Raw genomic sequence first — 13,679 nt, 5'->3', positions numbered from 1 at the left:
GCTGGCAGATTACGGGCCTCCCATAGCTGCTGCTAGGCCCCTAATCTGCCATGGGCCCCTATATACCGCCTCCTCATGCTGCTGCCAAGTCCAGAGTCTCTCATGGGTCCCTATACGGCCTCCCATTGCTGCTGTCTCCATCGCCACACTCTGCCATGTGCCACTTTCAGGTCTCCTCACACACTGCTGGTGTGTTGAATTTTTTGACATAGGGTGCTGGCAGATTACGGGCCTCCTATAGCTGCTACCAGGCCCCTAATCTGCCATGGGCCCCTATATACCGCCTCCTCATGCTGCTGCCAGGTCCAGAGTCTCTCATGGGTCCCTGTACGGCCTCCCATTGCTGCTGTCTCCATCGCCACACTCTGCCATGTGCCACTTTCAGGTCTCCTCACACTGCTGGTGTGTTGAATTTTTTGACATAGGGTGCTGGCAGATTACGGGCCTCCTATAGCTGCTGCCAGGCCCCTAATCTGCCATGGGCTCCTATATACCGCCTCCTCATGCTGCTGCCAGGTCCAGAGTCTCTCATGGGTCCCTGTACGGCCTCCCATTGCTGCTGTCTCCATCGCCACACTCTGCCATGTGCCACTTTCAGGTCTCCTCACACACTGCTGGTGTGTTGAATTTTTTGACATAGGGTGCTGGCAGATTACGGGCCTCCTATAGCTGCTGCCAGGCCCCTAATCTGCCATGGGCCCCTATATACCGCCTCCTCATGCTGCTGCCAGGTCCAGAGTCTCTCATGGGTCCCTGTACGGCCTCCCATTGCTGCTGTCTCCATCGTCACACTCTGCCATGTGCCACTTTCAGGTCTCCTCACACTGCTGGTGTGTAGAATTTTTTGACATAGGGTGCTGGCAGATTACGGGCCTCCTATAGCTGCTGCCAGGCCCCTAATCTGCCATAGGCCCCTATATACCGCCTCCTCATGCTGCTGCCAAGTCCAGAGTCTGTCATGGGTCCCTGTACGGCCTCCCATTGCTGCTGTCTCCATCGCCACACTCTGCCATGTGCCACTTTCAGGTCTCCTCACACTGCTGGTGTGTTGAATTTTTTGACATAGGGTGCTGGCAGATTACGGGCCTCCTATAGCTGCTGCCAGGTCCCTAATCTGCCATGGGCCCCTATACCGCCTCCTCATGCTGCTGCCAAGTCCAGAGTCTCTCATGGGTCCCTGTACGGCCTCCCATTGCTGCTGTCTCCATCGCCACACTCTGCCATGTGCCACTTTCAGGTCTCCTCACACTGCTGGTGTGTTCCATTTTTTGTCATAGGGTGCTGGCAGATTACGGGCCTCCCATAGCTGCTGCCAGGCCCCTAATCTGCCATGGGCCCCTATACCGCCTCCTAATGCTGCTGCCAGGTCCAGAGTCTCTCATGGGTCCCTGTACGGCCTCCCATTGCTGCTGTCTCCATCGCCACACTCTGCCATGTGCCACTTTCAGGTCTCCTCACACTTCTGGTGTGTTGAATTTTTTGACATAGGGTGCTGGCAGATTACGGGTCTCCTATAGCTGCTGCCAGGCCCCTAATCTGCCATGGGCCCCTATATACCGCCTCCTCATGCTGCTGCCAGGTCCAGAGTCTCTCATGGGTCCCTGTACGGCCTCCCATTGCTGCTGTCTCCATCGCCACACTCTGCCATGTGCCACTTTCAGGTCTCCTCACACTGCTGGTGTGTAGAATTTTTTGACATAGGGTGCTGGCAGATTACGGGCCTCCTATAGCTGCTGCCAGGCCCCTAATCTGCCATGGGCCCCTATATACCGCCTCCTCATGCTGCTGCCAGGTCCAGAGTCTCTCATGGGTCCCTGTACGGCCTCCCATTGCTGCTGTCTCCATCGCCACACTCTGCCATGTGCCACTTTCAGGTCTCCTCACACTGCTGGTGTGTAGAATTTTTTGACATAGGGTGCTGGCAGATTACGGGCCTCCTATAGCTGCTGCCAGGCCCCTAATCTGCCATAGGCCCCTATATACCGCCTCCTCATGCTGCTGCCAGGTCCAGAGTCTCTCATGGGTCCCTGTACGGCCTCCCATTGCTGCTGTTTCCATCGCCACACTCTGCCATGTGCCACTTTCAGGTCTCCTCACACACTGCTGGTGTGTTGAATTTTTTGACATAGGGTGCTGGCAGATTACGGGCCTCCTATAGCTGCTGCCAGGCCCCTAATCTGCCATGGGCCCCTATATACCGCCTCCTCATGCTGCTGCCAGGTCCAGAGTCTCTCATGGGTCCCTGTACGGCCTCCCATTGCTGCTGTCTCCATCGCCACACTCTGCCATGTGCCACTTTCAGGTCTCCTCACACTGCTGGTGTGTTGAATTTTTTGACATAGGGTGCTGGCAGATTACGGGCCTCCTATAGCTGCTGCCAGGCCCCTAATCTGCCATGGGCCCCTATATACCGCCTCCTCATGCTGCTGCCAAGTCCAGAGTCTCTCATGGGTCCCTATACGGCCTCCCATTGCTGCTGTCTCCATCGCCACACTCTGCCATGTGCCACTTTCAGGTCTCCTCACACTGCTGGTGTGTTGAATTTTTTGACATAGGGTGCTGGCAGATTACGGGCCTCCTATAGCTGCTGCCAGGCCCCTAATCTGCCATGGGCCCCTATATACCGCCTCCTCATGCTGCTGCCAAGTCCAGAGTCTCTCATGGGTCCCTATACGGCCTCCCATTGCTGCTGTCTCCATCGCCACACTCTGCCATGTGCCACTTTCAGGTCTCCTCACACACTGCTGGTGTGTTGAATATTTTGACATAGGGTGCTGGCAGATTACGGGCCTCCTATAGCTGCTGCCAGGCCCCTAATCTGCCATGGGCCCCTATATACCGCCTCCTCATGCTGCTGCCAAGTCCAGAGTCTCTCATGGGTCCCTGTACGGCCTCCCATTGCTGCTGCCAGGAGGCAGCAGGGTCGCAGCAGTGTCAGTGGAGGCAAACGGCCACGGAGTAGAGCACCAGCTCCACTGCAGCCTACCACCACGGCCAGTAGTGGTGCCGGTGTGCACGGAGGAAGTAGCAGTCAGCCAGTGAGGAGTAGCGGAGGCAAAGTTTCCTACTCTGCGGTGTTGCAATTTTTCGTCAAGCCGCCCGAGGAAGTAAACGTAGCCGTATGTCGACTATGTGGCCAGAAAGTCAAGCGTGGCCAGTAGGCCCATGTTGGGACTACAGCGTTGCGTCAGCATATGCAGCGTCGCCATTCGGTGGCCTGGGAAAACCGTGATAAAGATACGGCGGTTCTGCCTGCCCCAGCCCAGGGTTCCATTTTGTCATAGGGTGCTGGCAGATTACAGGCCTCCCATAGGTGCCGCCAGGCCCCAAATCGGCCATGGGCCCCCGTACCGCCTGGTCACGCTGCTGCTGAGCCCACAGTGTGACCTGGGTCCCTGTACGGCCTCCCATTGCTTCCACTCTGCCATGTGCCACTTTGAAATCTCCTCACACTCCTGCGGTTGTCTATTTTGTCATAGGTTGCTGGCAGATTACAGGCCTTCCATAGGTGCCACCAGGCCCCAAATCGGCCATGGGCCCCCGTACCGCCTGGTCACGCTGCTGCTGAGCCCACAGTGTGACCTGGGTCCCTGTACCGCCTCCCATTGCTCCCACTCTGCCATGTGCCACTTTCAGGTCTCCTCACACTGCTGGTGTGTTCAATTTTTTGACATAGGGTGCTGGCAGATTACGGGCCTCCCATTGCTGCTGCCAGGCACGTAATCTGCCATGGGCCCCCGTACCGACTCCTCATGCTGTGACGTTGCAACAAGGTGGAATTCAACACTACATATGTTAGACCGCCTTTACGAACAGCGAAAGGCCATCACAGATTTCCTGATGTTAAAAGCGGATAAAGGTACTCCCTGTGTAACTTAGATGTCAGCCATTGTCAGCTCATGCGTGACACCTGCGCTTGCTCAGGCCCTTTGAGGAGGCCACGCTATTCGTGAGTCGGCAGGACTATGGGATGAACGAGGTCAAATCGGCCATGGGCCCCCGTACCGCCTGTTCACGCTGATGCTGGTCCCACAGTGTGACCTGGGTCCCTGTACCGCCTCCCATTGCTCCCACTCTGCCATGTGCCACTTTGAGGTCTCCTCACACTCCTGCGGTTTTCCATTTTGTCATAGGTTGCTGGCAGGTTACAGGCCTCCCATAGGTGCTGCCAGGCCCCAAATCTGCCATGGGCCCCCGTACCGCCTGGTCACGCTGCTGCTGGGCCCACAGTGTGACCTGGGTCCCTGTACCGCCTCCCATTGCTCCCACTCTGCCATGTGCCACTTTCAGGTCTCCTCACACTCCTGCTGGTTTCCATTTTGTCATAGGTTGCTGTATGGCCTCCCATTGCTGCTGCCTCCACCGCCACACTGTGGCTCCAGACACTGGTTTTGGCCCCGTGACTGGCCAAATGAGTGAAGTGTGCGGTGATTCTAAGATCGACGGCACTCATCTGCATGTCATACTGACAGACAGTATTATTTCTCTTCCGCAGCAGACTCCAAGGGCATTTAAATTAAAGGTACAGTGTTCTGCACTAATATAAAGGCTCTCTGAAGCCTAGAAACACCCTTTTTTAAGTTAAATTCACAGCGAATTTATTCGACTCGAATCGAATATTGTCCACGAATTCGCCAAATCAGTCGAATCGAATTTTTCATTTCTTCGCTCATCTCTAATGGTGATGTATGGGGCTTATCCACGAGAGGATGACATTCAGGCCTGTAGATGAGTGTACCCATATTACATATATGTAACAAGATAGATTATACAATCCAATTAGTTTTGTCCAGGGGGGGGAACTCCATTTCCTCAACAGAGATTATAGAGTCAAGCTGATAGGCTTCTGATCAAACTACAGGACCTCCTTGTATGCCGTCACTTCATCTAAAATGGGATTATATAAAGGCATCAATTACAGCTGAGCATACATTGTTTATATGTTTGAATAAAGGTTATATATTTTAGATTCATCAATTGGTCAGATGGTGCGAAGGGAAACATACCTTCGTCCAGTATAGATTTTTTAAACTCTAGATCTGAACACAAATAGTAAAATCAAATGATATTCCCAGAATCCTCCTCACCTTACCTTTCAAGTCCCCATTTTATTAAAGCCCCATTTCAGTCTGAGGTATAATACACCCACACAGGACCCCCACATTCCATAGGTTAAAAATGTGTCAATTCTGGCATCATTACATACAACACGTGACAAGCAGTTCAACTTTGCTACTGGGGATGTCAAGGGCCCCCCACATCCTAAGAGCTATGAGGTCTGTTTGATGTCATAGGATTCTCTGGCTCTGAATGGAGAGACATTGGGAGGAGGGGCTGTAAGGTCAGTGTGATGTCATAGGATTCTCTGACTCTGGATGGAGGGACATTGGGAGAAGGAGCTGTGAGGTCAGTGTGATGTCATAGGATTCTCTGACTCTGGATGGAGGGACATTGGGAGGAGGAGCTGTGAGGTCAGGGTGATGTCATAGGATTCTCTGACTCTGGATGGAGGGACATTGGGAGGAGGAGCTGTGAGGTCAGTGTGATGTCATAGGACATATAGACTCTGGATGGAGGAACATTTGGATGGGGAGATTTGAGGGGTCCTCTATATGAGGCTCCCATGCAAACTAAATCCTTGTTCCTGGGTGCGTCCTACCTCTCCTAAACTGAAGAGTGAACTTTGACCTTTACCATCCAGAAATCTGTCTGGAATCTGTGGAAGTAAGCTGTCATGTGATCAGGTGACGTGCGGAGGAACGGAGTGTAAATAGCAGACAATTGTCTCCAGAGCCCCTAATGGTGGGGATGGATTTGGCGGCGTGCTGGTGCCAAGTTTCCTCCCCCCAGGGTCACTGCAGGTGTGGAGAAAAGCTGTGTAAGAGGATATGGAGGAGAGATGAGGAGGAGATCCAGGAATCAGGAGAAAGGTCAGGGCAAGCAACAGACGAGCGCATCCAAGAGACCAAGCCGGGGTCACGACACAGAAAGTCAATCCAAGGAAACAACAGGCAGGACGAGGAATAGCAAGAAGGAGCTGAGAGACAAATGAGAATATTGCTCAGCCAATGGGAGATGATCTCAGCATGACTTCCATCGTGAAGGAGATGAGGGGGAGGGGAGGAAGTCACTGAAGGTGACCATAGATCCATGGAAATTCAGCTGGTTCAGCAGGGATCGCTCACATTTCCATCCATGTGTGGCCACTGCCAGATAAAAGCCACTCCCCCAGCGGCTGCAGCCAATAGCTTCAGTGCTGATCCGTGTATTCTGAGAGCGGTGGAGACCCCCATTGTCAGAATACAAGAGTGCAGCGAGGAGGATTCCCCCATCCACCTCCAATCCACCTCCAATGTGTGGATGGGGGAATCGCTTCAGTATGTTCACTCATCCCGCTGGCTGAATGATAAAACTGAACCATGTAGGCCAGCTTTGGGAGCAAATATATTATCATCAACTCCTCCCCCTGAAGGGGTTCATCTGTGTTCCCACACTATATATGTGTGTATCATCATCTGCTGGAGATAAAAGACATCACAATGACTATGGAGGAAGAGGACGGATGTGACTATGGAGGAAGAGGACGGACATGACGGGAAGTTACTGGGTGTAAATAGGAAATAACATCTTATTACCTCCTCTGCTGCCACTTCTAGCAACGTCTCCTCTCTACTTCCTGCCTGTACCTGACATCACTTCCTGTCTGCACCTGACATCACTTCCTGTCTTCAATAGAGACTTCCTGTCTGGGTAGAAGTGAGATCCCCACCTTTTGGAGCTCAGAGGAACTGCAGCCCCGAGAAGCATCTGGTAGTGTGGCCTTGTGCTGGGTGTGTATGGACTGTAGATCCTTATAGAGGGGTCACCTCCACTCCCACCAAGGGGGACAGAAATATATGACTGCTCGGGGGAGGGATTTTGTCATCTTTGATTTTGCAGTAAAATGTAATTGCAGATTTAGTCCTGTCACACATCTGTTATATGGATACAAGGAACCCCAGATGAAAAATGGCTCCTGATCCCCATATTACATCAGATTTTTTATTTTGGTGGGCATCAGATTTCATGATTGACATTAATGTACAGCATAGGACATTTCTGATAATTCTTTTTCTTTACAATTTCTCTTTTTGTGAGTGAATAGAGGTATAGAGGAAGAGACCCTTGACCTTGTCCCCCCCGGCAAGTCCTCATCTCCATGTTGAGGGTATGTCACCTGGTATGGTCCAAGAAGGAGGAAATACACCCCCTCCCCACCTGTTTCATGGCCTGGCCAGCATGCTCAGATAAGGGTCTCATATTGAATGTTGGCAGAACCTTCTGGACATATCTCAGATAGTCTCTGTAAGGTGACCATAGACATGGAGGACACCAGCAATGGTTGGGATGTAACATCCCCTGTAAAGGTGGCATGATATGACGGATATTCCTGGAATTCAATGTTCAGTATTACAGATAGTTCATTTAGTGGTCAGTAGAAGACAAATGGTCACAATTTATAAATCTGAATAGTCGGCTCTGGAGTGTGAAGATTGGAGGAATGAACACCTAGATGGCAATAATGATCTGACATCCCTGTACACATAGATACGGATGATCTGTCACCTCACTGAGCCTCAAAGGAAATATTTTGATGTGCTGACTACGACCCCAGTGGGGAGAAGAGATTTGTGCACATTGGGCTCCTCACTGGCTGAAAAGGATTGTCCTTCTTATATAAAATGGTATGTGTCAGGAGTACAGAATCCCAGAGGGGCCCCAACATGGTTCTATGGGGTCTGCTCATGACAGCCATGCTGTGAATGAATATGTTGTGATCAGACTTAAGCAATGGTGTTGGAAATCACATCACCAACCCAGACACCAGAAACGTTGGGTGCATATCTATCTATCTGCACACAAATCTATCTCTCAACCCCCCACCTGACCCCCTCGGTCTTTGCCCGAATCACACACCTACTGAGCGACATATCAGACTGGATGTCGCTCCACTTCCTTAAACTGAACCTCTCCAAAACCGAGTTTCTTGTCTTCCCCCCAGCCCGGACCCCACCCCCCATTGACTTCTCCATCACATCCAACAACTCCACCATCAAACCCGCCCCGCAGGCCAGAGTACTTGTTGTCATTCTGGACTCCAACCTATCCTTCCAGCCCCAAGTCCAATCTTTAACAAACTCGTGCAGACTCCACCTCCGCAACATGCAGACTCCGCCTCCGCAACATGCAGACTCCACCTCCGCAACATGCAGACTCCACCTCCGCAACATCGCCAAAATCCGCACGTTCCTAACCCCAGAAACCACTAAACAGCTCATCCACTCCCTCATCATATCACGACTCGACTACTGCAACTCCCTCCTCACTGGCCTGCCTCGCCGCTGGCTATCCCCGCTTCAGTCCATCCTGAATACGGCTGCCAGACTCATTCACCTTTCCAATGGCTCCATCTCCGCCACCCCCCTCTGTCAATCCCTCCACTGGCTTCCACCCCCCTCTGCCAATCCCTCCACTGGCCTCCGCTCAGTGTCCTCCACCCTCCTCTGCCAATCCCTCCACTGGCTTCCGATTGCACAACGGATCAAATTTAAAATCCTAACACTGACGTACAAAGCCGTCCACCATACTGCCCCAAACTACATCACTGATCTAATATCCAAGTACCGCCCAACACGCACACTCCGCTCCTCACAAGACCTCCTTCTCTCTAGTTCCCTGGTCTCCTCCTCCCATGCCCACCTCCAGGACTTCTCCAGGGTGTCACCCATCCTCTGGAACTCCCTGCCCCAACCCATTAGATTATCACCTACTCTCCTCTCCTTTAGGTGCACCCTGAAAACCCATCTCTTCAGGGAAGCCTACCCCACCCCCTGCTAACTTGCCGACCTCCTCCACTCTTCCTACCACCCCATCCCCCACAGCTATCTCCTCCTGTGCCACCATCCCCTCCCTCCTAGATTGTTAGCTCGAAAGAGCAGGGCCCTCGATCCCCTCATGTTTTGCATTGTATTGGTATTGTTCTGTCACATGTTCTGTCCCCCTTTGTAATGTACAGCGCTGAGCGAACTATTGGCGCTTTATAAATACTGTATAATAATAATAATATAGCCCATGGCACCTTCAGAAGACAGAGCCAACCCCAGGACTGAGAAGGGAACACCCCCCAGAGGTGATTGGACAGGGTTAGAGCCCCCATACTTATCTCTATAAATTAGGAAGCATGAGATATGGACTTGGTCTCCTGTGTTCTCATCTGTGACTATACCGTCTACAAGAAGATGAAGAATCAAACTCCGTAATCAGCCCATTCTTCATATTTTATTCTGTGTGTCACCCCAATGGGCTCGTTCACAAGGATAGAGTGGCCCCAACCCTACTCTATGTGAATGAGCCCATTTGGGTGAAACATATTTCGGGAGTTTGGTTTATCAGGAGATCATGTGTATGGAGGTATTTCATCATCAACAGAATGAAATATCAAGAGGGAGCTAATTACAGAGTGCAGCTGATGAGAATCCTTCATGTGACAAGTCACCTCTAGGTCCAACTGAGGCCCCAGGCAGAGACAATAATATCAATAGTTTTTGTTATTCTTAAGAAAGATGGAAGCCTCGGGACATTGCTGCTGAGTTATGGAGGATTTTATAGGCTGATTGCCATCACATGGATTAGATTGGATAACCCAGGTCTGTAACTTCCCCACAAAGGATAATTAATGGGCAAATGTTACAAGAAAACATTCAAAAAGCTGAACTCATAGCACAAGACCATGTTCAGGGAGACATTTCTATGGGCTGCAGTTCCTCTGAGCTCCACAAGGTGATGTTCTCGCCTTTACACAAACAGGAAGACTCTATGGAAGACAGGAAGTGATGTCAGGTGCAGACAGGAAGTAATGTTAGGAACTGACAGGAAGCAATATCAGTACAGACAGGAAGTGATGTCATCTACAGACAGGACATGATGTCAGGTACAGACAGGAAGTTCCATGAGGTAGGAAGTATAGAGGAGACGTTGGTGGAAGTGGCAGCAGAGGAGGTAATAAGATGTGATTTTCTATTTACACCCAGTAATCCACTGTCATGTCCGTCCTCTTCCTCCATAGTCATGCCCATCCTCTTCCTCCATAGTCACGCCCGTCCTCTTCCTCCATAGTCAGGTCCGTCCTCTTCCTCCATAGTCACGTCCGTCCTCTTCCTCCATAGTCACGCCCGTCCTCGTCCTCCATAGTCACGTCCGTCCTCTTCCTCCATAGTCACGTCCGTCCTCGTCCTCCATAGTCACGTCCGTCCTCGTCCTCCATAGTCACGTCCGTCCTCGTCCTCCATAGTCACGTCCGTCCTCTTCCTCCAAAGTCACGCCCGTCCTCTTCCTCCAAAGTCATGCCCGTCCTCTTCCTCCATAGTCAGGTCCGTCCTCTTCCTCCATAGTCATGCCCGTCCTCTTCCTCCATAGTCATGCCCGTCCTCGTCCTCCATAGTCATGTCTGTCCTCGTCCTCCATAGTCATGTCTGTCCTCGTCCTCCATAGTCATGTCTGTCCTCGTCCTCCATAGTCATGCCCGTCCTCGTCCTCCATAGTCATGTCCGTCCTCATCCTCCATAGTCATGTCCGTCCTCTTCCTCCATAGTCATGTCCGTCCTCTTCCTCCATAGTCATGTCCGTCCTCGTCCTCCATAGTCATGTCCGTCCTCTTCCTCCGTAGTCACTGTGAGTTGTCATTCATTGTGAGTAGTTGCTGGAAATGGGTCAGCATGTGTTTTCTCATTGGGCATCGTTCATTATTAATGATGTAGATCTGCATTGTTGGATGAGTGACGAGGGATTACTTTGGGGAAATCTTTGTTTATTAATAAAGGACGAGTCATGTGATGTGGGTGACGTCTTTATTTACTATTTACATTATTTCTTTCTGAATGAGCACCCCGGGGTATACGTACCCTTACACATTCATGTGGGGGAGGTAGCTGAGAGCTCTCTTATTTGAAGGGGGATTCCAATATGTCCCCCACCAGGAGACCCCCCCTGGGTCAGGGTTGTGGGGAAGAGGTCCTTTACAAGGTACACTCCCCATATTGAGGGCACATGGCCTGGCTTGGTTTAGGGGAGGGGTGCGTGATCTGGGGAGGACCCCCAGCCTTCTTTATTGTGTGGGCTTCCCCCATTTATATCTATACCAGACTCCCATCCAGGATAAGGGTCTGCTATGTATTTGTAAGGAGGACCCCACACAGTCTTGTTTTTGTTGTGGAAGTTCCCTCTTACCATGTATCCCAGGCCGCTCTATTTACAAACTAGACTGAACCGGGTACATTTGGCTCCTCAATACCTCTCACTATCACCAGCTCCAATGTACTGATATCATGGCTGCTCTCAGACCCCCCCACCAGGTATAGGGACCCCCTGTGATGTCTGCAGCTTCTGACTCTGTATTTATCCTGTTGGAGCTTCATATACACATATCTGTCTCCAGTCAAAGGACAAGAAAACAGATATTACAGACCTGCAGGAAACACAACAAACACTAAGTAACCTGATCTACATGTTCCATCTCCCACTGAGAGCAGCCCGTCTATTACCCCCTCATATCCCCACCCTAATATTATACAACCAATACAGTCCACATAATTCACCGCTATCCATCTACAGAGAAAACCACATGACCCCACCAATGAGGATGGAGGAGGACTGGAGTCACATGACTGAGAGGATACTAAACCTCACCCTGGATATCATCTACCTGCTGACCGGAGAGGTGAGGAGGATTCTGGGAGGTCACATGACATCACTCTTATCTCTATTAATAAAACACAGACCTGACCGGAGAGGTGAGGAGGATTCTGGGAGGTCACATGACATCACTCTCATCTCTATTAATAATACACAGACCTGACCGGAGAGGTGAGGAGGATTCTGGGAGGTCACATGACATCACTCATCTCTATTAATAAAACACAGACCTGACCGGAGAGGTGAGGAGGATTCTGGGAGTCTAACATGATATTCCTATTGGTTCCTCAATACAGAGATTTCCTCTTCTGAAGTCAGGTGATCATATGACCATCACAGTGCCTCCATGTGACTCCCTAAACCCTGAGAGACACAACATGCAGAAGATTCTAGAAGTCACCAAGAAGATGATGGAGCTGCTGACAGGAGAGGTGAGCGGTGCCGGGAATTCTGGGACATTCTCCAGTAACAGACAAGGGATGTGTCTGGATGGTGACTGTATCATTGTGTGTGTCAGGTTCCTATAAGGTGTCAGGGTGTCACTGTCTATTTCTCCATGGAGGAGTGGGAGTATTTAGAAGGACACAAGGATCTCTACAAGGACATCATGATGGACAATCAGCCGCCCCTCACATCACTGGGTAAGAGGAGACTTTATTGTAAAGGAGAGAGCAGTACGGAGGATCCACCTAGATCCCCCATCATCTGATAAACACATAGAAACAATGGATTCAGTCAGTGTGTGTGTTTCCTACAGATGGATCCAGTCATGGGAACCCACCAGAGAGATGTCCCCGTCCTCTGTATTCCCGGGATTCCACACAGGAAGGTCACACCATCCCTCACCATCATCAGGTAGATGAGGAACAATCACTGATAGTATCATTAGGATCTGTACATTATCTGCATTGTTACCATTGATGTCATTTTATTATATATTCAGAGTGGAAACCTGAGAGATCCTAAAGTTGAGGTTAAAGAAGAGATAAAAGAGGAGGAGGATGAGGATGGGGGGATGGAGGAGTCAGAGCTTCTAGAAGAACACAAAGATCTGTACCAGGACACCATGGTGGAGTCATCCAGCTACAGGAACCCACCAGAGAGATGTCCCCGTCCTCTGTATTCCTGGGATTCCACACAGGAAGGACACACCATCCTTCAGTATTACAAGGTTGGTGGGATGGAGCATCTAGAACATGAACTTGTAGAGACAATGTGTGGATTTTTTATATGATCTTATATTTTACAGATGATATTTTCTCTCATTTCCTTGATTTAGAGTGGAGATCCAATCGATATAGAATTTGAGGTGAAAGCAGAAGAAGAAGAGGCGTATGTGAGGGATGATCAGCAGTCTATGGAGGAGGATGGAATAACGGGGACATTTATAGAGGAGGACACTCCTACAGAGATCAGCACAGGTGGGTCATGAACACTAAATCCATTCCTCCACCCATACTGCTCACTGATTGGTCCAGAGTAGGGCGGGGACTGGGTGATATCAGCCTGTAATCCCCTGGTCACTTTCCTGAGCTGTGTTCCCCGTCCTGTATTCCTGGATTTCTCTCGGATAATCTTCCTTCTCTGTGCTGCAGACACAATTTATGTCTCTAGACTGGATTTATGGAGGTTCTGGGGTTCAGCTGGCAGCAAAATTCTGATTCATGGGCGTTACTTGACACAGACACCTGGGACATGTGATTTGGATCTTCTTCCCCATGCCCGGGTCTAGTAAGATCTCTGACAGAACAATTCTCCCAGGGTTCCTTGCTCTGTAGTCTGCTGGCTGTGCCGGGTGGAGGGATATGTCTGTATAGTCTCAGATCCAAGTCACTGAGTGCAGTCTCAGGAGATGGGAGGCAGCGGTGTGGGATCTCTGCAACTTGTCTACAGTAAACATTTAATGTTCCGCTGATTACAGAATACCAATATTATGAGTCCTGACCCTT

The 13,679-nt window shown here is 50.6% G+C and overlaps 1 protein-coding gene across 1 annotated transcript in view; it reads left to right on the top strand.

Moving 5' to 3' along the window:
* LOC149441606 (uncharacterized) overlaps positions 1-13,679 on the top strand; it is a 126,835-nt gene that overhangs the window by 17,018 nt on the left and 96,138 nt on the right. The window contains 1 exon segment of the mRNA XM_089657110.1: positions 11,474-11,528. Coding sequence (XP_089513236.1) covers positions 11,474-11,528 — 55 coding nt within the window.

Source organism: Staurois parvus, unplaced genomic scaffold (genome assembly GCF_062004578.1).
Source record: "Staurois parvus isolate SC_StPar_1 unplaced genomic scaffold, SC_StPar_1.0 ptg000965l, whole genome shotgun sequence".
Taxonomy (NCBI): Eukaryota; Metazoa; Chordata; class Amphibia; order Anura; family Ranidae; genus Staurois; species Staurois parvus.
The sequence above is the reverse complement of the archived record's forward strand: the minus strand, read 5'-3'. Positions and strand labels throughout refer to the sequence as shown.